Source organism: Tiliqua scincoides, chromosome 5 (assembly GCF_035046505.1).
Source record: "Tiliqua scincoides isolate rTilSci1 chromosome 5, rTilSci1.hap2, whole genome shotgun sequence".
NCBI classification, from domain to species: Eukaryota; Metazoa; Chordata; class Lepidosauria; order Squamata; family Scincidae; genus Tiliqua; species Tiliqua scincoides.
The window spans coordinates 94,544,324-94,571,573 of record NC_089825.1 but is presented as its reverse complement, the minus strand read 5'-3'; the positions used below and the strand labels follow the sequence as shown (position 1 = coordinate 94,571,573).

At 45.7% G+C, this 27,250-nt stretch overlaps 1 protein-coding gene across 1 annotated transcript; it reads right to left on the bottom strand.

The window, feature by feature from the left end:
• Positions 1–10,281: 10,281 nt before the first annotated feature.
• On the bottom strand, positions 10,282–24,051 carry LOC136652375 (vomeronasal type-2 receptor 26-like). The gene is made up of 5 exons (XM_066629312.1): positions 23,999–24,051; positions 21,465–21,756; positions 16,159–16,371; positions 14,934–15,060; positions 10,282–11,177 (listed from the first exon to the last, which is right to left on the bottom strand). The coding sequence occupies exons 1-5, from the start codon at positions 24,049–24,051 to the stop codon at positions 10,282–10,284; spliced, it is 1,581 nt and encodes a 526-aa protein (XP_066485409.1).
• Between the last annotated feature and the right edge of the window lie 3,199 nt (positions 24,052–27,250).

Here is a 27,250-nt window from a genome sequence, read left to right as displayed (position 1 = left end):
CAGCCATCCAACATGCATATCCCACCTTATTTCCATGATGAAATACTGTCTGGTGTACATGGGGTTCCCATGGAGTGTCTTTTTGAGGTACTCTTCAGACCCAGATCTGCTTACCTTCAAAAAGCTGGCTGCCTCATGTGACTTCAGACTAAAGCCTTGAAATGATATTTCACCAAACACTATCCAAGCAATCACAAGCTTGTTTACTTATAAAGAATCAGCAGTCTCCCTAGTAACCATATGCTTGAAATTGCATTGTGAGCGCCCAAGGCCCAGCACCAGCACTGAGCCCTAGCGCCAGCGCTGAGTGCGGTAAACATGCCATAAAGCATATTTATGGCACCTTGTGAGGAGGGAGCCCTGATGGTGGGCCCACACCAGTCAGGTGGTGGGCTCAGCACCAGCAGGAAAAGGACACGCCAATGCCAGGGGTAAGTGTGGCCTCTGGGGGCAGAGGGAGGGGGGAATGAGGGTAGGGGAAGGAACCAGAGTGTGATGGCAGTGGGTTTGACCAGAAGACCCATGACGAAGTCTCTCTAGTCTGTGCTGGCAAAATAGCCAGCACAGACTTGAGAAGTCCCATTGCAGGACATGAAACTTTCCTTGGGGATAGGAGATGACAGTCCCCTTCCCCCGAGGAGACCTCTGTTGGCTTCCTGGAACCTGCTGGATACAGTGGTAGCTGCTTTGGCACCATTGCTCCAGTGGATGCTGGGAAGCTCAGGATTGGACTGTGAGTCTTTCATAACAATGAGGAAAGTACCTGCCAGGGTTGAATGTCCAAATGCATGGATTTTTCTCTATCTGTTTTTTGTTTGGACTCATGTATGGCATGTAAAGCAAGTGCTACAGCATAGAGAGCACTGTAAATATGGTAGCTCTGACCACTTATTTGCATCTCAAACTGAGACCCAGGAAGGCTCTCCAGCTTCTCATCTCCTACACAGGGTTCAAAATCTTCTATTTCTTTATTAAGACAACACTTGAATGCAGCTTCCAAGAAGAAACAGAAAAAATGTGTCAATGACTTGTCAGGCTTTAGGTTCTGGAGATAGTCCTGGAATCCTGGCAGAGAATGTGTTGGGATGGAGAAAGACAAGGTGCCCTGGAAAGTTTTTGTAGAGAAGCCCTCAACATTAATTTCACTGGTGAAATCCCATTGAGGTGGTGTGATCCAAACCTTCCCTATATAGGAATTCAATTCAAATTCATTGATACATATGACTGTTGCTAAAGCCACCAGAGACTGAGAATCCCCACTGACAATAACAACGCTGGCTTTGGTCGATATAAGTTTTGAACGCATAATTAATAGATGAGGAATGTAATGATTCACATTATTAGCATCCAGGAGTACGACAGCCCTTCCAAGAAGGCAACACAAATGCTATTCTGGGCAAGCAAAGGTGTCAGTATCTGCAGAAAGCTTTCCCCATTATCGTCATCTGAAGCAATGAGGCCGATCCATGTCCACTGTAAATGCTGCAGCAGCCGGACTATTCCTGTGTGCAAAGTACCTTCCCTGCGTGCCAGCCAGTATAGAGAAGGGAAATGACTTCTGATGGCCGGAGTCTCATATGCACCATAAGTGAGCTAATGGGGAAAATATGACCCATTATGGCTTTGAGAAATAACTGCAATTTTCCAAGGCAATGTGCTGACTTCCTAAAGTAAAATTTTGACTGTCATGTTTATTGCTTTAAAAAAAAATCACTATACAAACATAATGTCTCTTTACCTTTTGAGATTCGCAACTGAACATTTTAGTAAGTGTAGTCAAAGGAGTTTTCACAACTGTAGCCACAACCAGTTTCCTGAATATGTTAACCCATTGCTGCCAAGCCCACAGGTGTACGCATTTGATCCCTGCTGCTTATGCAGCTTGTAAATGGATAATATATGTGATCGAGATTGAGCTATTGTTTTCTTCAGCACTTTAACAAAAACATTTACAACAAACAAATTCCCATGCACTCTGTGGGTATATTCAAAGTTAGGCATAGGCACCAAGGAATGCAACAAGTTAGTGGTGAAGCTAAGCTGAGCCTCATTAATTTTCTTTGGAAATAAACCTGTGCTTTCTGCATTCAATAATATTTATGCACGTCTAATAGCGCAATCCTATGTGCAGCCAGTGGCATTGTCAGTGCGGGATACTTGGGACTGGTGTCACCCGCCCACACCACATGATACACACATACCCCATACTCACTAGTAACAACGCATGGCACCCAGAAGTGGTTAAGCAGTGATGCAATAATGTCATTGCGCACACCACTGAATTGCTTCTGGGGTGGCCATTTCCAGCCATTTGGAGCTTGATGGGGGGCACCAAACATGTCACAGGCCTCTGATCAGCAGGGCTGAGGTGGTGTGCCCATCACCAGCCAGGGCTCATCACCAGAGGCAGATCACCCCTGCCCCCCCACTCCCTACTGAAGAAATGTGAACAGCTACGCAGAAATGTATGCATTCATTCATTCATTTGAAGAGGCTTTGATACCTTGTTTCCCAAAGCTCGAACAGGTGCACAATACACAAGTACAGGAATTAAAAACATGCAAATATAATAAAAATAAACAAACATGATACAGGAGCAGGTAAAAACAATATGAACAAAGCAATATGAAATTTGTTAGAATTTAGTTGTACCTGATCTATTTTCTGTTGCATTTCTACTTGACACTTGTCTGCACATGTACATGATGCTGAGCACATGGCTGGGGAGCATGCCATTGTGAATTGGGCTGATGAGAGGAGGACTCGCTTCCCTCAGGTGTTGTGGAAAATACCAAATGGTGGTTCATCAGACCAAACTCACCCCCCCCCCCAAAAAAAAAAAAAAAAAACAACAACAACTAGTGTGTTTAGGAGAAGCCTTGCCTTTTCTTCTCTTAGAATATTTCAGGAGTAGCTGTACCCTGCTTCCGCAACAGATTTAAACATGCAAACAGGTCACACTCTGGGACCTTCTTGGCTTTAGAATAAATAAAGTCATTAGCAACTCAAAAAAGATGCCTCCATTCCTAGTTTCCACTCACCAACTCCATGGCTAAATTCAACCAAAGGTAATATACCAACTAAAAAGAGAGGATACTTCCTTCTAAACTCTCTGGGAAACAGAAATACTGCAGGGGAAGCATTTAAAATGGAGATCAGAGCATCCAAGAAGCTGAAATAGAAAGTCTTCCAATGTCTATTTGGACATTGCAAATAAATAGCAATGTCTATTTTTTTCAGTGGCACAAGGACATTTTCTCAGCTCTCAGAATAGGATTTAATGATTAAAATGTCATCAAATTGTCATCTGGCACTCCAAAAATCATCACATGGTCAAATAAAGAGTCACAGTACCATTGGCAGGTTGCTGGGGGAACTGGGAAAAGTCCTTCAGTGAATCTCCCATGGCACCCAAGCCCAACCATTGATAGTACCTTGGTCACTACTGCTACATCAGGTACTGAGAATTCAGAACTTGACTTGACTGGATAGTCTTCCTAACAGGTTTGGGGACACAACCATTACCTTGACTCCTGATGCCAACCATGATCAATCATCAGGATTATTACATCAGAGGATAGCTGCACAATAGGAACAATTCATCCATACACAAATATGAGTTGATACCTGTGGAATCTTGAAAAGACTCAGGATGGTGGCCATTTGGATTGTAGATGCCACAGTGAATCCCGCAACAACAGACAAGACCTTCTCTTTCTTATCACACCTGTAAATCAGAGCTTTCCTTTGCTGGGTGAAGAAGAGATCCAGGATGGCCTCATATGTAGTTGTGCCATCAAAATAGTTATCATAGATTTTAAAGCCCAGGGTCATGTTGGGCAGGAGTTTGGGGTTCCTATTGATCTCATCAATAGCAAAAGTGAAGGACAAGACATGCTGATAATTTTTAAGCAGTATTCTGCAATGAGATTGACATTTAGATGTTCAGAGATTACAATAATCTACCATAGGCAGGAGGTGAGAGCCAGAGATTGAGAGCCCAATATTGAGCTCTTACTGCCATTCCTGCACCAGCGTTGAGTGTCGCAAACATGCTGTAAGGCACATCTGCAGCCCTCAGTGCCAGTCCAGTGCCAGTGCTAGCTCAGTGCCGATTGGTGCTGGACTAGTGCTGGTGGATCGTCGCTGCTCCTCTGCTCCGTGGCCACTTGAACCGCCAGGCAGTGGAGAGGTAGGTGGGGGTGTGGGGGAGGTGGGGAGGAGGTGAGCCAGAGGAGGGAGCGGGACGGGAAGGAGGTGGGACCAGAGGAGCTCTGCTCTTCCACATCCAGAGTCTCAGGCCAAAGGCCCAACATGGAGGCTCTTGATTCTACAGAAGCTCAAGGGTTGCCACAGGATCGAGTAGCCCCATTGTGGTGCTACTTGCCTTATCCACAGGAAGGGGACAAATGTCCCCTTCCTCCAAGGATCCAGTGGCGGCTGCCCTGTTGCATGCAGGATGCCACGGCAGCCGTTTCGGTGCCGTGGCAGTCGTGGCACAATGGGCAGCTCAGGATAGGGCTGTGAACTACCTGATGACTGCCCAAAGCTAAACAGGAGTAGCCAAATTTGTGCCTGTAAGGGAGACTGGAAGTCACCGATGAACTGACATGACCCTTGGTGAGAGAAAGGAGTCATTGCTGCGTGCTGCAGTGAGAGAAAACAGACGTTTTCACTCTACTCATTTTGTGTATGTGGTAGCTATTGAGACATTTGCAGCCAGCTACTTTAGTGACTGATTTAAATGATAAAATATAGCTTGCCTTATCTTGAAATGTTTATTGATTGCAGCCAATAGCAGTCAAGCAGCAATGCTAAAAAACTACTTTTCTGAAATGTACACCTTTGGCATCCAGTTTTATCAACTTCATATTTGTATCATACATAATCTATTATGGCAGTGGTTCCCAAACTTTTTAGCACTGGTACCCACTTGTTTATACAACACTCTATTGGGACCCACCTAGGTTTTAAAAAGGAGAGCTAGGAACAAACATTTATTTATTTATTTATTTATTTATTTATTTATTTATTTATTTATTTATTTAATAAATAAATAAATAAATAAATAAATAAATGACGACCCTCAAAAACATATATCCTATAGTTATACATGCTTGAAATTGAGTTATTTGCAGGGTAATTAACAGCCAGTGGCATCTCCAGGGGGGTGCGGGTGGTGTGGGCCGCACCCAGTGATGCGCAAGGGGGAGTGACGCACACTGGGGGGGGGTGACATGCTAAAATTGAGGTGGTTAGGAATAATACTGTCATGTTATATACTTTTGGATGTGGAATTGCCAGCAGAATGCAATGAAAAAAACCGGAGTGAAATATCTCCTTTCTATCAAAAGGTATTGGCAAAAAAACAGGAACACAAAAATGCATGGAGCCCTATGGAAAGTGAAATCGAGTTGTATCGGGCGTTTACTCGTGAGTAGGTGAACTTGCATTAGTCCGTCAGAAAGGGCAAGCTGAGAGGAATCCAAAGACATCAGAATGGTCCTGATCCAATGAAGGTAGCCCTCAAAAACACCTGCGAAGCTGGTTCCTCCCTCCAAGCTGGTGAATGTATTGAGCCCTATGGAAAGCAAAACTAAGCCACACAGTCAGGTTTACTCATGAGTAAGCAAATGTGCCTTGGCTCCTGGGCAGGTTAGGCAAAGGAAAATGTGAAGCCATCAGAATGGTCCTGATGTGATGGAACTAGAGCTCAACAAATGCTCCAAAATGCAGGCCCCCCGAATAAAAAGAATGAAGCAGATAGGGTAAGGTGATTTTTTTTTTCTTCCTGTTTTAGGCTGCAATCCTTTTCACACTTTCTTGGGGGTAAGCTCCACTGACTATAATGGGACTTACTTCTGAGTAGGCAGGCATAGGTTTGGCCTCTCAGACGTATAAAGCCAGGTGGGTCCTGACACTGATATGCTTGAAATATAAGAACTTAAATTGAACTGGGTACTGGGTAGGGCTGAAAATCTTACTGATATTTTTGTTTTTTTTGGTGGGGGGGGGTGTTACTGCAGGCAGGCTACAGAGAAAATTCACTTGGTGGAACAGGACTGGCTTCCCCTTATTTAATTATTTGTTTTACTTTAATTTAATTATAAATAAATTAAATTGTTTATTTTAATTTGCTTTGTGATGTCACTCCCGGCCATGACATCACTTCCTATGAGTCCTGGACAGATTGTCATTCTAAAAAGTGGGTCCTGGTGCTAAAAGTTTGAGAACTGCTCCATTAAGGTGTTAGTAAGTTGACATGGGGGGAAGGGGTGTGTGTGACACCACTAGTGCCCCAAACCACTAAAATCCCAGTTTGTAAGAATAATACCATCATGTTATATATCAATCAATATGTAATTTCATGCAGAATGCAATGAAACAAACTGTGTTGAAATATCTTTATTCTATCAAAAGGTACAGCCAAAAGACCAGTGGGGTTGGGGAACAGTAGATTGCCACACCCACCACCTGGTGTATTGCCCCGCCCACTGCATGGGGGTGACACGCTGGCCTCCCGCACCAGGTGATGCGAACCGTAGTGTCACCACTGTTCACAGTTACAGTATCTGATTGATCTTTCCATCACCCTTTGGCATCTCACCAAAAGTCAGATCAGGTCACACCAGTGGGTCCTGACTCACCGTTTGGGAACCATGTTATGGTACCAACGTGTCACTGGAAGTAAAAAGTTACATGCATTGTCGCCATATAAAGGCTTGTTCAAATAGACTTCAGTCCTATCTGACCATGAACACTTTGGGGATCTATGCAGCTTGTTACAACTCATCCCTCTGTTCTCACTTTTCTTAACATGAACATTAATATCTCACTAAAAACTTTTTGAAAAGTTCATTGCTTGCAAGTTTCCTATCCCAATGGTGGCCTGTTCCAAATTAATCCATTATCAGCTCTCTATTTTTCATTTCCTCTCTGCCTATCTTGTAAATATCCCCCCATTCTACACTAATGCCCCAGTGATGACTGCAGCAGACATTGTTGAAATTCCACCCCTCATGTGGTTGTTTGAAACCCTCCAGTCATCACCTAGCAAACACCATTATGACTACCAAGCAATAAAGAACTTACCTATAAATTTGTACCTTCATATCTGGAGGTCTCTGAAACCTAAGTGCCAACATATCAGGATGTATCAGAGAGAGGACTCCACCAACGATAGTATCTCCTGACTTATACAGATTATTGTCATGACTTCTTTCAAATTTACATTCACTGGGCATATCCTCCCAACAGACGAGAGAAGGGAAAACCAGCAGCAACAAGGGCAACAGCAACCACCGGACTACAAATACATGTCTGACTTGGTCCCAATTGTATGCCTGCATCCTGAATTCCTCCTTCAATTATTTGTATGGCGGCACCTTCCTCATCTAGGAGCCACACGGAAGCAGAATTTCCATTCTACTTGGAAGCTTCTCCCCGTGTGGTGAACGAAAGATGAAATGCCTGATTCATTTCTGCTTCTCAATGACACAGTTATGAGCAGCAGTTCAGAATAAGACCACCTAAGTCTTTTATCTGGGCTTTTTTGTTTTTTTACAGATTGTCCCAGAAAGAAAATAACAGTGACCTGGATAACTACAGTCACTTGGTCTTGGTCTACAGTCACTTGAATAATTAATCCTAATTAACAATAGAGTCCACTTCCCATATGGCCTAGATTTTCTGTGCAAAAACAGTCATGTTTGTGAGAATCAAGCTAGACCAGCCATTTTCAACCACTGTGCCATGGCACACTGCTGTGCCACAGATGGTCTGCAGGTGTGCCATGAGAGTTTGGGGGAGGGTCATTTGTTACTAGGGCCACTGGGGATTGTGAGTCCCCTGCAGGCAGTATAGTGTGTCTTGTGAATTGTCAAAAAGCGGATGGTGTGCCTTGACAATTTTAGCACCTTGTCAGCAAGCCGTGAGATAAAAAAGGTTGAAAATCACTGAGCTAGACTATGCTATGCGGAGGAACAGGCAAACATCTCACATCTCATCTAGTTTGACCATAAGGAACATATCACATATTAGAATGCTTTGGGCCCACATTATCCATGGGGCGTTCATTCCCTGAATCCCCACAGATAAGGAAAATTGAGGGTATTCAAACCCATGGCTTTCAGGACCCCCCACCCTATGAACCTGACCAGAGCTGAGGGTCTTCTGAGGCCCGCAGAGGCGATACATGACCATCTGTTGCCTCTACGGGCCTCAGAATGGTCATTTTGTGGAGGAGGGGGGCAGGCTACTTCCAGTTTCTGTTGAGAAACCTGAAAGGATGTTTTTGTGCTTTATAAGGCATTCTGAGGCCTGGGAAAGCCTTCCAGGTGGTCGCACACTGTCTCAGTGGGCTTCAGGAGGCTCTCCTCTCCTCGCAGCTCCACCTCCAGAGGGTCCAGGTCTGCCCACCCACGGGTTTGGGGGGACCTGTGGATAAAGGAATCCATGGGTTCTGAATCTGTGCAAAATGCTGGCGACTTGTATATGCATGATGTGGTCAGGTAGTCATAGTAGTAGATTTTTTAAAAATAGCTGCTGGAGAGGCACCATGAAACAAAGTGGAACTGTGAAGGGGGTGTGTGGGGTTACATTTTGCAGGCTCATGGCAGCTATTTTCTTTTTTAGAATCAACAACAACTCGGCCACATTTTGCATTTAGCATAATGTATTGTTGGCCGTTGAATTTCACAACATCTCAACTTCTTTAGTAAAGAAGCAATAATAAAAACTTATTCTCATTCAGTGAATGTGTGAACATGGATAGGCAGTGGGCATGGGGGTGCTGAAAGCCACCCCTACTCATTTGCTGCCTGGGATGACATGGTCCTCTGGACCCCCTGCCAGGTATGCCACTGGCCCCAGTCATGCTTTCTCTCCCCATCACACCCTTCTGAGTGCTATTTGAAAGACAACAGCTTACATTGGCTTTATTGTAAATCATTTTTTTCTGTTTAAAGAAGCACACTGTGGCACAATTAGGAGTGCATTGATGGCTGGGGTGATTTGTTCCCTTACTCCAAGGAGACTCCAGCTGCTGCCTTGACCCCACAGGATACAGTGGCAGCTGTTCTGTGTAGCTTTGGGTCAGCTTAGGAATGGGCTAGCAAGTTGCTGCTGTGTGCAGCTCTGGGGATAAGTTCATTAACTATGCTATCAGAAAGGAAGAATGTGGTCTGTTTTAGTGTGCAGATGTGGGACTTGGTAGTTAAATTGCATTGGAATAAGGGCTACTGTGTCCACAATTAAGGGATAACAGAATGTGGAAAGACGGGATGTTGCCCAAGGCTGGATACTGGGAACAGATAAAATGCAAATGTTCACATACCAGGGGGACGTACGGGAATAGGGTTGCATTGTAGCAAAAGCACACAGGAGATTACATTGTGACATTTAGGGCCCAATCCTAACCTAATCCAGTAGGCTTGCTCCACATCCACAGCAGGGTTTGGGGCCAAGAACAGCACAGCCTGGAGCAAGGGGAATTGCTTCCCCTTTCCCTATGTCACACTGCAGCAGTCCCAATGGGTCTACTCAGATCTGCACCACCCAAAGAGGTGGCACAGATCCGGGCAAAACAAAGCAGCCTGAAGCCACTTTATGCCACCTAGGAACGGGGCTAGGATCCAGCACAACTGCTGGGCCCTGGTCTTGCCTCCTGCTTTCCTTTTGCCCACCCATGGAACCACCCTGCCACCTGCCCTCCCCATGCCCCAAAGTGCCTCCTCCCCATATCTTCCCTGCCCTCCCCACGCCCCCCAAACCTCCACACCAGCTGAGCTCAGCAGGCGCTAACTCACCTGTTGCTACCATCATGGAGGCTGGATGTGGCTTCCACAGGCCAGCACAGCTCCATGCGCCCACGTGGCTTACTCTGAGGGAGGCACAAACAAGCTTTATGGCACATTTACGACCCTCCCAGTTTGGCGCAAGGGACTTGTGCCAGCCCAGGGCACACATAGGATTGCACCCTTAAACAGATAAAATGCAGATGTTTTACACCATGACATGTTTTACACCATGAATATGGAGATGGCATGGGGAGAGGCAAATACAAGCAGGAGGTGATACAAAGGAAACAAGCGAGGTGACAATCATAGGCATTAATTAAAGAGAAATAATGATAAAAGACTATTCCATAACACCCTACCATGAACATTCTAAAGCAATGAACCTGGATACAATTATAAGTCTGCTGTTTTTTGCTCTAGTGTGCATCTTGTATGGATACAGATAGAGAAAAAATATGCAAAATTTAACACTAGAGTTAATGGTTTATCTCTCTGTTATATGTTTTCTGGAGTTGAGATCTGTTCTGAGAACAAGAATGTAACATTTGGGGAGGAAGATACAAGCCAACAGCGCAGTGCTGGAGGCCAAGATGGCAAAGACCTCCACAACTACTACATATTTCCCTTTGGTGCTCAGGTAAGCAGGAATGAAGGAGATCCACACACTGCAAAAGACCAGCATGCTGAAGGTGATGAACTTGGCTTCATTGAAGGCGTCAGGCAGTTTTCGGGCTAAGAAAGCAACAGTGAAGCTAACCATGGCCAGGATACTGATGTAGCCCAATACAGAGTAGAACATCACAATAGAGCCTTCATTACATTCCACTATGATTTTTGTGGACTGGGAGTTCATGTCAACAGCTGGAAAGGGAGGAGAAGTTGACAACCACCCAGTACAAATCCCCACCTGGATGAGAGAGCAAGAAAGAACAATGGAATTGGCCACTTTTTTCCCCAGCCATTTCCTCATCCTGTTGCCTGGCTGAGTGGCCATGAAGGCCAAGACCACAGTGATGGTTTTTGCTAACAAACAAGAAACCGCCACAGAGAAAACAATGCCAAAAGCTGACTGTTGGAGAAGGCAGGACACCTTACCAGGCTTGCCAATGAAGAATAGGGAGGAGAGGTAGCAAAGCAAAATGGAGCTGAGCAGAATGCAGCTGAGACTCCGGTTGTTGGCCTTGACAATGGGAGTGTTCCAGTTCTTTATAAAGGTTAGGATCACCAGACCTGTGATCATCACAAAGGAGACAACAGTGGAAACCAAACCAATCCCTAATGGCTCTTGGTAAGAAAGGAATGTGATGACTTTGGGAATGCATTGGTCTTGGTTCTTATTTGGATGCTGGTCTTCTGGGCACTTGGAACAATGAACTGCATCTGAAAGGGACAAACACAACACCTGGAGCTCTCTTAGTTATTTTAGCGTAGAGTGTTATGTGAAGTAAAGATAGTGCAAAGCAAATGTTGAAGTAGGATGTCTTACTTTTTTGTCACTAATATCTGTTCATGCTAGGTACAGTCAGTTCTCGTTATCCACTAGGCTGAGGTTTCTGAAAAACCTAGAGGATACCAAATTAGAAGTCTTTTGGCACCTTCTCTTGGCTTACCCCAGCCCCAGAGCAGCCCTCAGGTAGCCTTCCAGAGGCCTCTCATCATGGGCCACTCATCGTCACCAGGGTTGTGAAGGTTCAACTGGGGTCCCCAAGATGGTGCCCAAGAAAGTGGGGCAAGTCTAGTAACGGGCACAAATGTGGGACATTACTAATGCCCAGTGCTTTTTTTGTAAATAAAAAGGTGCAGGAACTCACAACTTGTTAATCTTTTATTTATTTATTTATTTATTCATTCATTTATTTATTTATAAACCATTTTTTATTGGAGAAATAAAATATTTTTATGTGCTTCCCCCTAAAGATGAACTTACTTCTGAGTAGACATGCATAGGATTGGGCTGTCAATCTCCACATCCCCTTCCCCCTAGCTACTTTTTCTACACAGGGGGAAAAATACTGTGCAGGTGCACTTGTAGCATGTAGTATGTAGTGTGGCACTACTTAGAGGACAGGAAGCAGTGAATGGATTCTGAAAAACAGCTTACATGAGTTCCATGTAGTAAAATTACTCTAAACAACTGTGGAAGTAAGAACAAAAAAGGAATTCTTACACAAGAGGGGTCCTTAGGTGCACATAGCTACGTTTGCAAACAAGCGATTAAATATGGTTTAATTCAGGTATCAGAATACTCTGTGTCTTTGGGAAGGCACTTGGCATGCAAGTGTATGTTCTCTGCTGCCCTGAGCAGCTGCTGTGCATTGCTGGAGAGGAGCTGCAAACGCTGGCTGGTGGAGGTCATGCTTGTGGGGGAAGGATGAGGAGGATCTCTGGCAAGGCTGGACAGCATGTTGTACACACATAGAATCCCTTTTCACCTGCCCTTAGCATGTGAAAATGGGTGCATATATATCTCTGCCAGGATTAAGAGCCCAATCCTAGGTATGTCTACTCTGAAGTAAGTCTCGTTCTAGTCAATGGAGCTTACTCCCAGGAAAGTGCCTAGGATTGCAGCCTAAGAGCCCAATCCTATGCATGTCTACTCAGAAGTCCACTTTAGTGAATGGGGCTTACTGTGGATAGGATGGCAGCCTCAGAGCCCAATCCTGTGCCTGTCTCCTCAGAAGTCAGTCCCATCAGAGGCAGTGGGGCTTCCTCCCAGGAAAGTGAGGAGAGGACTGCAGCCACAGAGCCCTTCCTCTGCCTGTCTACTCAGGCTGCAAGGCTATGACACTTTCCTGGGAGTAAGCCCCATTGAACACAATGGAACTTACTTCTGAGTAGACACGCCTAGGCTCCTGCTGCAGATTGGCATGGGGGCTGCACCAGCCAGCTTCCTTCCCCTCATCCTCCACCAAGCCAGTATCTGGGCGTTCCGTGGGTGCCGCAGCCCGTCTCCCTGGCTGGCTGGCTGGCTGGCTGTCTGTTCTCCTCCTCGGCGTTGGCGTGTGACCCCCACACCCTCCACCGGCTTGGAAGCTGCGCTGGGAAGCAGCGCGGGGGGAGGGGAGGTAGGCTGGGCTCAGGCGAGAGCTTGGAGATGGGGGCAGGAGGGGGTCGTTGTGCGGTCAGGCAGGGGCCAGGCACCCGCCCATCCTGCACCCCCCAGCACCCACCCAGCGAATGCTTCTGTTTTGCTCCCCCCTCCTGGAATGCCTCCAAAGGGGAGGGGCCCCTGCAAAAAGGTGCCGGAACTCCGTCCCCCCGCGTTCCATTAGAAAAAAAGCCCTGCTAATGCCCATTTGATGCAGCATGAGCACCGTATTCACAGATAATGGCAGAGTCATGAAAAGTAGATGGCAATTCAACCTCTCATGATAAGTGAATTTGCAGATAGCACATATAAAGAAAAGTGATTGTTGATCAGAATTTTGTCCTGTGAATTTTTTCCAAGGTCACTCATATCATTATTACTCATATCATTACTCATATTATTACTCGTATCATTACTACGATACAAGGACATCTGCAAGAGGGATCTGAAGGCCTTAGGGATGGACCTCAACAAGTGGGAAACCCTGGCCTCTGAGCGGCCCGCTTGGAGGCAGGCTGTGCAGCTTGGCCTTTCCCAGTTTGAAGAGACACTTGGCCAACAGTCTGAGGCAAAGAGGCAAAGAAGGAAGGCCCATAGCCAGGGAGACAGACCAGGGACAGACTGCACTTGCTCCCAGTGTGGAAGGGATTGTCACTCCCGGATTGGCCTTTTCAGTCACACTAGACACTGTGCAAGAACCACCTTTCAGAGAGCGATACCATAGTCTTTCAAGTCTGAAGGTTGCCAGTACAATACATATCATTACATAAGAACAGCCCCACTGGATCAGGCCATAGGCCCATCTAGTCCAGCTTCCTGTATCTCACAGCGGCCCACCAAATGCCCCAGGGAGCACACCAGATAACAAGAGACCTCATCCTGGTGCTCTCCCCTACATCTGGCATTCTGACTTAACCCATTCCTAAAATCAGGAGGTTGCGCATATACATCATGGCTTGTACCCCATAATGGATTTTTCCTCCAGAAACTCGTCCAATCCCCTTTTAAAGGCGTCTAGGCTAGACGCCAGCACCACATCCTGTGGCAAGGAGTTCCACAGACCGACCACGCGCTGAGTAAAGAAATATTTTCTTTTGTCTGTCCTAACCCGCCCAACACTCAATTTTAGTGGATGTCCCCTGGTTCTGGTATTATGTGAGAGTGTAAAGAGCATCTCCCAATCCACTCTGTCCATCCCCTGCATAATTTTGTATGTCTCAATCATGTCCCCCCTCAAGCGTCTCTTTTCTAGGCTGAAGAGGCCCAAACGCCGTAGCCTTTCCTCATAAGGAAGGTGCCCCAGCCCCGTAATCATCTTAGTCGCTCTCTTTTGCACCTTTTCCATTTCCACTATGTCTTTTTTGAGATGCGGCGACCAGAACTGGACACAATACTCCAGGTGTGGCCTTACCATCGATTTGTACAACGGCATTATAATATTAACCGTTTTGTTCTCAATACCCTTCCTAATGATCCCAAGCATAGAATTGGCCTTCTTCACTGCCGCCGCACATTGGGTCGACACTTTCATCGACCTGTCCACCACCACCCCAAGATCTCTCTCCTGATCTGTCACAGACAGCTCAGAACCCATCAGCCTATATCTAAAGTTTTGATTTTTTGCCCCAATGTGCATGACTTTACACTTACTGACATTGAAGCGCATCTGCCATTTTGCTGCCCATTCTGCCAGTCTGGAGAGATCCTTCTGGAGCTCCTCATAATCACTTCTGGTCTCTACCACTCGGAAAAGTTTGGTGTCATCTGCAAACTTAGCCACTTCACTGCTCAACCCTGTCTCCAGGTCATTTATGAAGAGGTTGAAAAGCACCGGTCCCAGGACAGATCCTTGGGGCACACCGCTTTTCACCTCTCTCCATTGTGAAAATTGCCCCTTGACACCCACTCTAATGGGTGACACCCATCATTATTCCTTTTGTGTTCTAAATATAGTTTTAAGTATACAGAAAAAATATGATGCAGATACATGTTACAGTCCACCAGTATTTGGACGATATCTCCAGACAAATCTGTGCAGCACAACTCACCAATCTGGTTAGAAATGGTGCCTTCTGGGCATGGGGTACAGTCATAGCAACAAACTGGCTCCACCTCTCGAACTGTCTTGCTGTGTCCAACTTGGCAGCTCTCAACACATGTTGAGCGGGGCAGCGTCTAACCATAAGGAAAGGGGAGATAAGTTGAAGCAAACCTTGGATGCCCATCACTACAACCACCCTTCTGTTGGCCATCAAGGACATTTTGACTCCAAACTTTTGTTGGAAGATTTCTTGTTCAAGGAGAGCTTGCCGCTCTTGTTGCCACCACCATCACTTTCACGAGCAACAGTTTGCTCATGTCCATGTGTGAGATTGTGTACAACCATGACACCGTAGCAATGTGAGAATGCACCGGAATCAGGGTCAGTTCTAGCCTGATTGGATCCTGTGCCTGGGGGAGGGTCTGCCCTGCCGTGGAGAGCGGGTCACTCACACCTGCAGCTGGCAGATTTCATGGAGTTAAGCCTCCATGCAGAGGCTGGCATGGCAAGCAGAGCTCTCGCTAGGCCATTCCCTCACCCCTGCTTCCAAGTAGCCTGGAATCAGGTCACTTCGGAAGCAATGTTACAATGACATCAGTGTGTCACAAATCTACTTCTGGGCACTGTGCTGGCATCCAGCACCATACTTGACCCAGGCCACCTCCACTCATTGCAGTAATGGGGGGTGGGTGGGCTGTGCAGCAGGAGGCCATGCAGCAGAGCACTCACAAAACAAATGTGTGGGGCCCCACAAGAACCTTACATAATTGGGCCCCACACTTCCTAAGGTCAGCCCTGACCGGAACTGCTCCTGTTTTAATTCCAGACCATAGATTCTGTAATTTTAGATTCCTAAGATTCTAATTTCATTTCAGTTCTACATTTAACTTATCTAAATACAGCCATGTCATATCATACCAGAACAGTGCCTATGGCATGAAGTGGCTGAATGTATGTTCATCACTGATTTTGCCCATGTTTTGGTTTTTCTTATTTACACTCATTCATCATAATCTAAAATGGAACCTTTACACAATGGCAGAAAATCCTAGTTCCTTATCTCTTTTAGGTATCTGATGGTACATACTGAGACATTACAATTAAAATAATTTTTCACCCTCAGTAATGAAGTAGATTCCCCTGAGTCCCACTCTATGCAATTCTTAACAAAGACTGTCTATTGATCAAAAGCCTTTCCATCTTATCACTTCAGTTTTGTGCTTTCTTCCTACCTGCTTAAATCTGCCATTCCACACAATGGCATCATCACAGATGCTGAACTCTTGGCTTGGGGAAATCTTTCCAACTTTAACCTTAAGGAAGGACTGATTGGGAAAAGTCACCCAGTTGATGATATCCAACCCAGACGACCATTCCTCATTCACAAACCAGACTTCGTGCCCCGCACCATTGTTAAAGTGAACATTTTTCAAGAAAGAGTGAAGCTAGGTTGGGAGAAAATATACATATCACAATGTACACGTCCAGCCTATTTATACACATATTTTTTATACATGAATTGGACTCAACATGGATGGCCACTGCAAATCAGAAGGAACGTGCTGATCCCTGGAGAAGGAAAAAAATGCATCCCTTTAAAATCAGTTTAAAAAATTGAACAGTCCTTTAACAATAGCCAATGGGGGGGGGGGGCAGCTGGCTGACAATTCATCAATCATTCTCTCTCCAGGCGACCCCTCCCTTCCGCCTGAGCACATAAAAGAAAGGTGATCACTTTGCATTGGTGAAGGGAGGGACTGAGTGAAGCACCTTTGTAAGCTCTTAGAGGGCAACTGATTGATGGATTGTCTTCTTAATGACTCTTATCTTACATCGTAAACGTCAGCAGGACTGTTTTTAAATCACCGGAGCAAAGAAACTTTGTTTTTTAAATTGATTTGCTATAGTGCGTTTTTTACCATCCACGTGAGTGCTTGGAACGGAACCCACGCAAATAATGAGACTCAACCTGTATAACATAATCTGCCATCAAGAGTTCTGCCTTTTCCTTAAAACAAGCACTTTAGATCCGAGGTGTACAAAATGCTTTTACAGTTATAACCTAATTATCCTCGGATTTTTCATCCGCAGTTTTATCTCAATGTGATGAGAAGAGCCCTTTAAATTAAAGGAAAAAAAAGTTGTTTAACAATAGACACATTCATATGAGAAAGGGCAGCTGGCTGACAATCCATCAATCATTCTCTCTCCAGGCACTTAGGACAGCTTCACTCTGGCAAGAGACCCCTCCCTTCACCCTGAGCATTAACACTTCGCATTTCTTCTCCCACACCAAAGGGAACTCAAGGCAGCTAACAATATCAACATAAAATAAAGCAATATACGTATTTTAAAAACAATTAAAACGTTAAAAACAATTAAAACATTAAAACTCCAAGATCACCACAATTAAAATATAAAAAAGCACCAGCCCCAGTGTCAGTGAGGCTGCAATCCTAACCACACTTTCCTGAAGAGTAAGCCCCATTGAACAAAATAGGACTTACTTCTGAGTAGACCTGGTTAGGATTGCGTCCTAAAAAGCCTTCATAAATAAGAAGGTCTTGAGGCCCCGCCAAAAGGTCTCCAGAGAGGAAGCTGTTCTCAGTTCCAGGGAAAGGGAATTCCATAAACAGGGCGTCACCACCAAGAAGGCCCTATTCCTAGCCACTTCCCCTAGACTAGAACCAAGAAATGATCTTTCACCAAACAGTACCCAAGCAATCACAGGCTTATTTACTTATAAGGAAGCAGCAGACGCCCTAGTAACCATATGCTTGAAATTGCATTGTGGGAGCCCAATCCTAAACAGGCCCAATGCTGGCACTGAGCCCAAGCATTGGCATGTTTACATTGACTGTAAATGTGCCATAAAGCACATTTATGGCACCCTGTGAGGAGGGAGCACTAGTGATGGGCCCCTGCTAGTCAGGCACTGGGCCCAGCACTAGCAGGAAAAGTGCTGCTGCCCGGGTGCTACCACCAGGCAGTGGTGCAGCCTCTGGGGAGCAGGGGGAGGGTAGAACGAGGGCGGCAGGAGGGGAACCAGGATGGGACAGCAGTGGGATTGACTGAGCTCTGCTTTGCCAGATTCTGAATTCCATGTTGGGCCAGAAGGCCAGACATGAAGGGCACAATCCTAACCAACTTTCCAGCACTGACTTAGCTTCAATGCAGCCCCAAGTTAAGGTAACAAACATGCCCTTACCTTGAGAGGGCCCTCTTGACTGCCTCCCCACTGCAAGACGAAGTGCACGCCACACTGGCACAGCTATGTCAATGCTAGAAAGTTGGTTAGGATTCTGCCTGAACTCTCTCAGGTTTGCGCCAGTAAAATATTTGGGGCATACTTGAGAAGTTCCATTGAGGGGCTTGGGGCTTTCCCTGGGGATAGGAGATGACGGTCACCTTCTCCCAAGGAGACCTCTGTTGGATTCTCAGTGCCTGCTGGATACAGCGGTAACCACATTGGCACTGCTGCTCCAGCGGGCGCTAGGAAGCTCAGGATTGGGCTGTGAGTCTTTCATAACAATGAGGAATATACCTGCCAGGGTTGGATGTCCAAATGCATGGATTTTCCTCTGCCTCTATCTGTTCTTTGTTTGGACTCATTTATGGTATGTAAAGCATGTGCTACAGCATGGAGAGCATTGTAAATATGGTAGCTCTGACCACTTATTTGCATCTCAAACCGAGGCCCAGGCAAGCTCCCCAGCTTCTCCTCTCCAGTACAGGGTTCACAGTCTTCTACAGTTTTATTAAGACAACACTTGAATGCAACTTCCAAGAAGAAACAGAAAAAATGTGTCAACGACTTGTCAGGCTTTAGGTTCTGGAGATAGTCCTGGAATCCTGGCAGAGAATGTGTTGGGATGGAGAAAGACAAGGTGCCCTGGAAAGTTTTTGTAGAGAAGCCCTCAGCATTAATTTCAGTGGTGAAATCCCATTGAGGTGGTGTGATCCAAACCTTCCCTATATGGGAATTCAATCCAAATTCACTGATAGATATGACTGTTGCTAAAGCCACCAGAGACTGAGAATCCCCACTGACAATAACAACATTGGCTTCAGTCGATACAAGTTTTGAACGCATAATTAATAGATGAGGAATGCAATGGTTCAGATTATTAGCATCCAGGAGTACGACAGCCCTTCCAAGAAGGCAACACAAATGCTATTCTGGGCAAGCAAAGGTGTCAGCATCTGCAGAAAGCTTTCCCCATTATCTTCATCTGAAGCAATGAGGCCAATCCATGTCCATTGGAAATGTAGCAGTAGCCGGACTATTCCTGTGTGCAAAGTACCTTCCCTGCATGCCATCCAGTATAGAGAAGAGAAATGATGTCCAATGGCTGGAGTCTCATATGCACCATAAGTGAGCTAATGGGGAAAATATGACCCATTACGGCTTTGAGAAATAACTACAATTTTCCAAGCCAATGTGCTGACTTCCTAAAGTAAGATTTTGACTGTCATGTTTATTGCTTTTTTTTAAAAAAAACACAAAATCACTATACAAGCATAATGTCTCTTTACCTTTTGAGATTCTCAACTGAACATTTTAGTAACTGTAAACAAAGTTAACAGACTATGGCCACAACCAGATCCTCAAATATGTTTAAATGGGTAATATACGTGATTGAGATTGTTTGTTGAAAACCCGTTGTTTTCCTCAGTACTTTATCAGAACACTTAAAACATACTCATCCCCATGTACTCTATGGCAGCCATTTTCAACCTTTTTCATCTCACGGCACACTGATAAGGCACTAAAATTTTCAGGGTGCACCATCGGTTTTTTTGACAATCAACAAGGCACATGACACTGCTGGTGGGGAGCTCACATCCTCCAATGGCCCTACTAATAAATGACCCTCCCCTCCGAAACCTGCAGCACACACATGGTCCATTTGCGGCACACCAATGTGGTTGAAAATCGCTGGTCTGTGGGTTGTATCCAGAGTTAGGCATAAGCACCAGGGAAGTCATTGAGTCAAGTTAGTTCTGTGGCTAACCTGAGCCTCATTAATTTTCTTTGGTTACAAACCTGTGCTTTCTGCATTCAGACACATTTGTGCCAGTTTAACAGTGCAATCCTACGTGCAGCCAGTTGCATGGGCTACCTGGGACAGGTGTCACCCCCCTGTGCCATGCAATGCACACACCCTGTACTCACCAGAAGCAATGCATGGCACCCAGAAGTGGTTGAGCAGTGATGCAATGGCATCATTATGCACTCCGCTGAGTTGCTTCTGGGGTGACCATTTTCAGCCATTCGGACCCTTGAGGGGGTGTGTCAATCAACAGGTGGTCAGGTGGCACACCCATCATCCCCCAGGGTGCATAACCCGCAGCAACCACCCCCCACTTGCTATGACAGAAATGTGTGCAGCTACACAGAAAGGTATGTAGTCAAAACCAATCTAGGAATGGGTACAAACAAAAAGAAAACAGCAACATTGAGCTCAGTAGAATTTTGTTCTTGCCTGACATGTTTTGTGTTGCGTTTGTACTTGACACTTGTCTGCAAATGTACATGATGCTGAGTGCATGGCTGAGGAGTGTGGCATTTTGAATTGGGCTGATGGCCAGAGGACTTAGTTCCCTCGGTCCTTGGGGAAAAGGCCAAATGGTGGTTCGTCAGAGCAAACTCCCCCCTCCCCCAGAAAAATCTAGTGGGTATAGGAGAAGCCTTGCCTTTTCTTCTCTTGAAATATTTCAGGAGTAGCTGTACCCTATTGAGCAACAGATTACACCTGCAAACAAGTCACATTCTGGGACCTTCTTGGCTTTGGAATACACAAAGTCATTAGCAACTCAAAAAGATGCCTCCACTCCTAGCTTCCACTCACCAACTCCATGGATAAATTCAATCAAAGGTAAAATGCTAACTAAACAGAGAGGACATTTCCTTCTAAACTCTAGGAAAAGTTGAACAGAAATAATGCAGGGAAAGCATTTATTATTATTATTATTATTATTATTATTATTATTATTATTATTATTATTATTATTATTATTATTATTATTTATATACCGCTTTTCAACAATTTTATCTCCATTTTAAAATGGAGATCAGAGATCAAAGAAGTTGACAGAAAGTCTTCCCATAGCAATGTCTATTTTATCAGTGGCAGAAGAACATTTTCTCAGCTCTTCACCTCTTGTTCAAAAAGGAATTTAATGATTAAAATGTCATTAAAGTGTCATCTGGTACTCCAAAAATTATTGCATGATCAAATAAAGAGTCACAGTACCATTGTCAGGTTGCTGGGCACTGGGCAAAGTTGTGCAATGGATCTTCCATAGCATCCAAGCCCAATCACTGATGTTATCTTGGCCACTTCTGCTGCATTAGGTTGTAAGAATTTAGAGGTTGATCTGGCTGGATAGTCTTATTGATAGGTTTGGGGATACAACCAACACCCAGTCTGGCTGATTCCAGATGCCAATCATGATCAGTCACCAGAATTATTACATCAGAGGATAACTGCACAACAGGAACAATTCATCCACACACAAATACGAGTTGATATACCTGTGGAATCTTGTAAAGACTCAAGACGGTGGCCATCTGGATAGTGGATGCCACAGTGAATCCTGCAATGACAGACAAGACCTTCTCTTTCTTATCACACTTGTAAATCAGAGCTTTCCTTTGCTGGGTGAAGAAGAGATCCAGTATGGCCTCATATGTGGTTGTGCCATCAAAATAGTTATCATAGATTTTAAACCCCAGGGTCATGTTGGGCAGGAGTTTGGGGTTCCTATTGATCTCATCAATAGCAAAAATGAAGGACAGGACATGCTGATAATTTTTAAGCAGTATCCTGCAATGAGATTGACATTTAGACATTCAGGGATTACAATGGTAGTCTACCATAGGCAGGAGGTGTGATCCAGAGGTTGAACTGCCTGAAAACCACCCAGAGTTAAGCAGGAGCAGCCCAATACATGCCTGGAAGAGAGACTGGAAGTCTCTAATAAGCTGACATGACCCTTGAGAGGAGTTGTTGCTGCATGCTGCAGTGAGAGGGCACAAACTATTTCCTTCTTCTCGCACTTTGTGTATGTGGTGGCTATTAAGACATTTGCAGTCAGCTACCTTAGTGACTGATTTAAATGTCGAAATCCAGCTTGCCTTCTCTTGAAATGTTTTATTGATTGTACACAATAACAGTCAATAGGCTGTGGTGCCCAAACTTTTAAGTACCGTACCAGGATTCACTTTTTTATACAGCACTCTTTTAGGACCCACCTAGGTTTACCAAACTTCTAAAAAGGATATCTTGTTACATGAAAATTCCCTTTTGCCTTTTAGTTGTGATTTTCTCTCTAAATCTGGCTATGTTACTATGGACTAAAATATCATGCAGGCTAAACATCTCCCAGCACACAGGCCACATTTCCAAAACTCTGGTCAAGTCACAAGCTCATGGTTACACCACCACCACCACCACCCCACCCACCCCCATGGTCACACATTATGGGAGGAAGTTTGGCATCTTAAATCATTGTTTAAGTGTCTCCTACATTACTGTATTCATTGTATTGTTTTAAACCAATCACTGTTTAAGAACTGTATGCAAAAGTGTCTCCTAACCCAATCACTGTTTAAGTACTGTATACAAACTTGAACTGCCTTCTTGTGTTGCTGATTCATTGTATTGTTTAAGTTCCCCCATCTAGGAACCCAGCCATAGACCCCATTGAATTTTGCTGATAACTGACATCCTGATCCCTTTTCAATGTTTTACATACCCCAAGCACCCTGCTGTGTGGTAGTAATCCAGCTACCATCCAGCTCAGCTCTGTCTGAAAACCCCTTTTAAGTGAGGGCTTCCTCTCTCTGGCTCTCTCTCTCCAAGGACCAACACATCTGTGTTGTGTCAGAGGGTCCTCTTCACAGGACTCTCCCCCCCTTCAACTGCTCTACAGGACAGGTAACTATCTTGCGCCTGGAACTCTTTCCCTTCTCCCCCCCCTTTTCTCCCCTTCTCTCCCCATCTTTTTTTAGCAGCTGGAGATGGCAGGTCAGGGACCCCTAAAATCCTTCCCTACAACCTTTCCTTTTTCTAATTTCCTCGGATGCACCAAATACTCTTTACATGCAACCACCATGAAAGCTAGGTACCCTAGATTCAAGTACTAGGACCAAGAAACATATAATTTCTCCATGTGCATTATGTTTACCTTTGTGCTTTTATAATAAAACTTTAATCTTTTATTAAAAGTTATCTTTCTCTCAGTCTCTTAAGCAAAAAGGGAATTTCTCTGCATTATGCTGTCTTGTTATCCAGCCTACGACCCTCAGGTAGTGTAGGGCAGTGTAATGATTCCCCTAAACAAAACAACCCTTTTGGTAACAATCTAGACATACATTTTATTTATTTTTTTATTGATTGATTGGTTGATTGATTGATTGATTGATAAGTAATAATAACCAGAAAAAAGGCCCTCAAACATTTATATCCTTCTAGTTACACATGCTTGCAAACTTAGCTCTTTGCAGGGTAATTAGCAGCTACAGTATCTGATTAATCTTTCCATCACCCTTTGGTGTCCCACCAAAAATCAGGTCCCAACCCACAGTGTGGAAACAACAGTATTATGGTTCTGAAGTATTAAATGCAAAAAATCACGATCATTGTTGCCATATAAAGAATTTTCAGATAGACTTCAGGCCTATCTGAACATGAAAGTTTTGGGGATCTATGCAGCCTGTTACAATTCATCCCTCTGTTCTCAATTTTTCCTCTGTTTTTCTTAATATGGACATTAGTATCTTACTGTTTTTTTTTGTAATGTTCATTGCTTGCAAGGTTCTTATCCCAATGGTTGCCTATCACAAATTAATCCATCATCAGCTCTTTGTTTTTCATTTCTCTCTTTGTATCTCATAAATATCCCCTCATTCTGCTCTAATGCCCCAGTGATGATTGCAGAAAATGCCTGTTTTGGACCTTGAGCAGAAGTCGTTGAAATTCCACCCCTTGTGCAGTTGTTCGAACCTCCCTCATCCATCATCACCTGGAAAACACCATTACAACTACCAAGTAATAAAGAACTTACCTATAAATCTGTACCTCCATAACTGGAGGTCTCTGAAAACTGAGTGCCAACATGTTCGGATGTATCAGAGAGAGGACTCCGCCTATGATAGTATCTCCTGACTTATACAGATTATTGTCATGGCTTCTTTCAAATTTACATTCACTGGGCATATCCTCCCAGCAGACAAGAGAAGGGAAAACCAGAAGCAACAAGGGCAACAGCAACCACCGGACAGCAAATACATGACTAGTTTGGTCACAACTGTACACCTGCATCCTGAGTGGCTGTTCCTACTTCAATTATTTCTATGGCAGGCACCTTCCTCATCTAGGAGTCACACAGAAGCAGAATTTGCATTCACTGAGCTTCTACTCGAAAGCTTCTCCCTGTGTGGTGAACAAAAGAAGAGATGCCTGGTTAATTTCTGCTTCTCAATGACACAGTTCTGGGGTTCAGAATAAGTGGTTCAGAATAAGACCACCTATGCCTTTCATCTGGGTTCTTTTCTTTTTTTACAGATTGTCCCAGAAAGAAAATAACAGCGACCTGGATAATTACAGTCACTTGGTCTTGGTCTACAGTCACTTGGATAATTACAGCGACCTGAATAATTACAGTCCCTAATCAACAATAGAGTCCACTTCCCTAATGGCTTAGATTCTCTGTGCAAAAAAAGGCGTGTTTGTGAAGATCAAGCAAGACCAGAGGTTCTCAAAGTTTTTAGCACTGGGACCCACTTTTTAGAATGACAACAGAAGTGATGTTTTTATGCCTTTTAAAGTATTCTGAGGCCCAGGAAAGCTGGGCTTCCCTGAGAATGCCTTAAAAGGCATAAAAACATCACTTCCTGTTTCCCTCAGGAACCTGGAAGTCACATTCTTTCACCTCTGCAAACCATTCTGAAGCCTGCAGAGGCAGCGGATGGATGCACGCTGTGACTATGGGCTTCAGAAAGCCCTCTGGAGGGGTCCGAATGGTCCCCTTGGGAGGGCTTAAGGGGACAATCACAAATTTTATTACCCCAACACCCGCAATAAAGACACGAGACTTCGGCTTGGATGAAAATGGGCCACTTTATTGAACTTCAACTGCAGCAGGGCAATGACACTGAACATCAATTGTGCGGGGCCATATGGGGGAAGCGGTCCTAGCCGTCTGCCTCCCCCTGCGTACTCATTGGGCATACTACCTGGCTCGAGGCCCCAGCCGTCAGATGCCAGCTTAGGTCTGTCACCGCCACCCCCCAAAGGGGGGCAAGGCAGCTGGACTTCAGGCTGGTCAGCCGAGCTGCACCATCCTGTCAGTCCAGGCAAGGGGTTCGCCTGCCTGCCTCCTGGAGCCGGTCAGGCATCATAGGAGCAGTTCAGACTTACCCCTCACCCTGCTGCCTTGGATAAACACCGAGCCAAGTACCTGCCTACCCAGCCCCGCACGTACCCTGCCACAGGGGAGAGACAGCCTAGCGCTTGTCCTCACTGCTCACCACAAGGATAAACTCTCTCAAGCCCTGCTGCAGATCATGCAAAAATAAATCATTCCCAGATGCACCCCATCGCTGTGGAAAAGGGCGGGCTCCTTGAACCCAATAGCCGGGTGCCGAATGACCGCCCCGCCCTGCTCCACCACTACCCTCCCCAGGTAATCATTGACTCATTTCCTAGTAACATCGATCCTGCGGACGCTACGGGCTCCACGCCACACCCGCCGCGGGAGGAGATTCGACCAGAGGATAGCCATCCCCGGGAACCAGCTACGGAGAATCGAGAACTCCCTATGTGCCTGGAGCCTCAAGGACATTGATGTCATCTGGCCCAGATCATTCTCTCCTAGATGCACCACAATTACCTGGGGACGGGTATGCCATTCTAAATAATTCAGCAGCATGGGCATGAACTGACCCCAGCGCATGCCCCTTCTGGCAACCCAGGTGACACTGGCCAGACCCCCCAGTCCCAACTGGGAGCCGAAGCTGCTTGCCACCGCTCTCTTCCGGGCCCAAAAGATAATCGAATGTCCGCAGATGAGGACCCTCATCTCAGATGAGGAGCCGACCAACGCCGACCTGTAACAAGAAGGGGGGAACATAAGCCAAAGTAACAACAACCCACAAGATGCCCGCAGGCAACAGAACTGGGACTCCCACCGGGCGGTCCCGCACTAAACACCAAGGCTGGCTACGACAGTCAACACACCCCCCCAACCGCTGAGGGAGCCCGCACTGAACACCAAGGCTGGCAGCGCCAGTCAACATGCCCCCCCTACCGCTGAGGGAGCCCGCAAACCGCTGATACCAGCCCCACCTAACGATGGGCCTAACGCACGTAATACTTGAAGGCACCGGAGCGCCAACTACTGATCTTTCGAATGGCTCCTGCCTGGAAGCCAAGCCTAACCACCATAGATGCGGCGCCAATCCGGAAGGACTGCAGGCCAAACTGGCCAGGTGACACACCACGCCTCTGTAAGGCAGCATGGAAAACAGCTCTGAACTGGTAAAGTGTCAAAGGAGAGGTGTCCTGGTGACAAAACAGGGGTCCAGTTCCCTGCGGCGCCGCGCGGTGGTAGGCCACCAATGCCTGCACTGGGCAGATCTCGACATTGGTTGCCCTCTTCAGATGGACCCACTGGCCCTTACCTCGTTGATCGTTCTTAGAATGCCTTAAAAATAAAGAAACACGATTAACTTCTAACTGACAATCTCCCCACTGCAAGGCTCTGTCCCCCGGGTTAAACTTGGAAACAGACAGGACCTCGCTAGGGCGAAAGGCCCCCAAAAATAAAACTAGGCAACAAGCCTTAAACAATTGCGCCTCATAACGCGACACACAGAGTACTTGGAAGTCAGCACAAAGGTCCTGCAACATACCCAGAGTGACCGGCATACAGGCATCTGGGGTCTGGGGCAGCTCCTTCTCAACCCCTCCAGCATTCTTCTGACCCGAAAATCAGAAATACTGTCAACCCAACCCAGCGCCCGTGACTGGAACGAGAGAGCAGCTAAATAGACAGCGATCGAACGTGCTGACAGGTCTCTATCCCGAAGGGCAATGATAAACCTCATCAGGTGCTGAACAGGCAGAGGCCAAGCGTCCTCAAGACACTGCCTCCTACGGAAAACCACAAACTCCTGAATCTTCCTTGTATAACTGACCCTGGTGGCGGCTGCTAAAGAGGCCCAGATCATGTTCTGGGTGTTGCTGAGCCAAGGCTCCACAGCCATAGGGGCATGGGTTCTGGGTCCCGCCTCGCCTCCGGTGCCAGCTGCCTGAA

Bases quoted from the DNA above. Each gene is read 5' to 3' on its own strand.
- LOC136652375 (XM_066629312.1), bottom strand. From the start codon at position 24,051: ATGTTGGCACTCAGTTTTCAGAGACCTCCAGTTATGGAGGTACAGATT. The intron at 15,061-16,158 runs GTAGGAAGAAAG...CCTTATGGTTAG, and splicing joins GGAATGGCAGATTTAAGCAG to ACGCTGCCCCGCTCAACATG. The intron at 11,178-14,933 runs GTGAGTTGTGCT...TGTCCCTTTCAG, and splicing joins CACCATTTCTAACCAGATTG to ATGCAGTTCATTGTTCCAAG.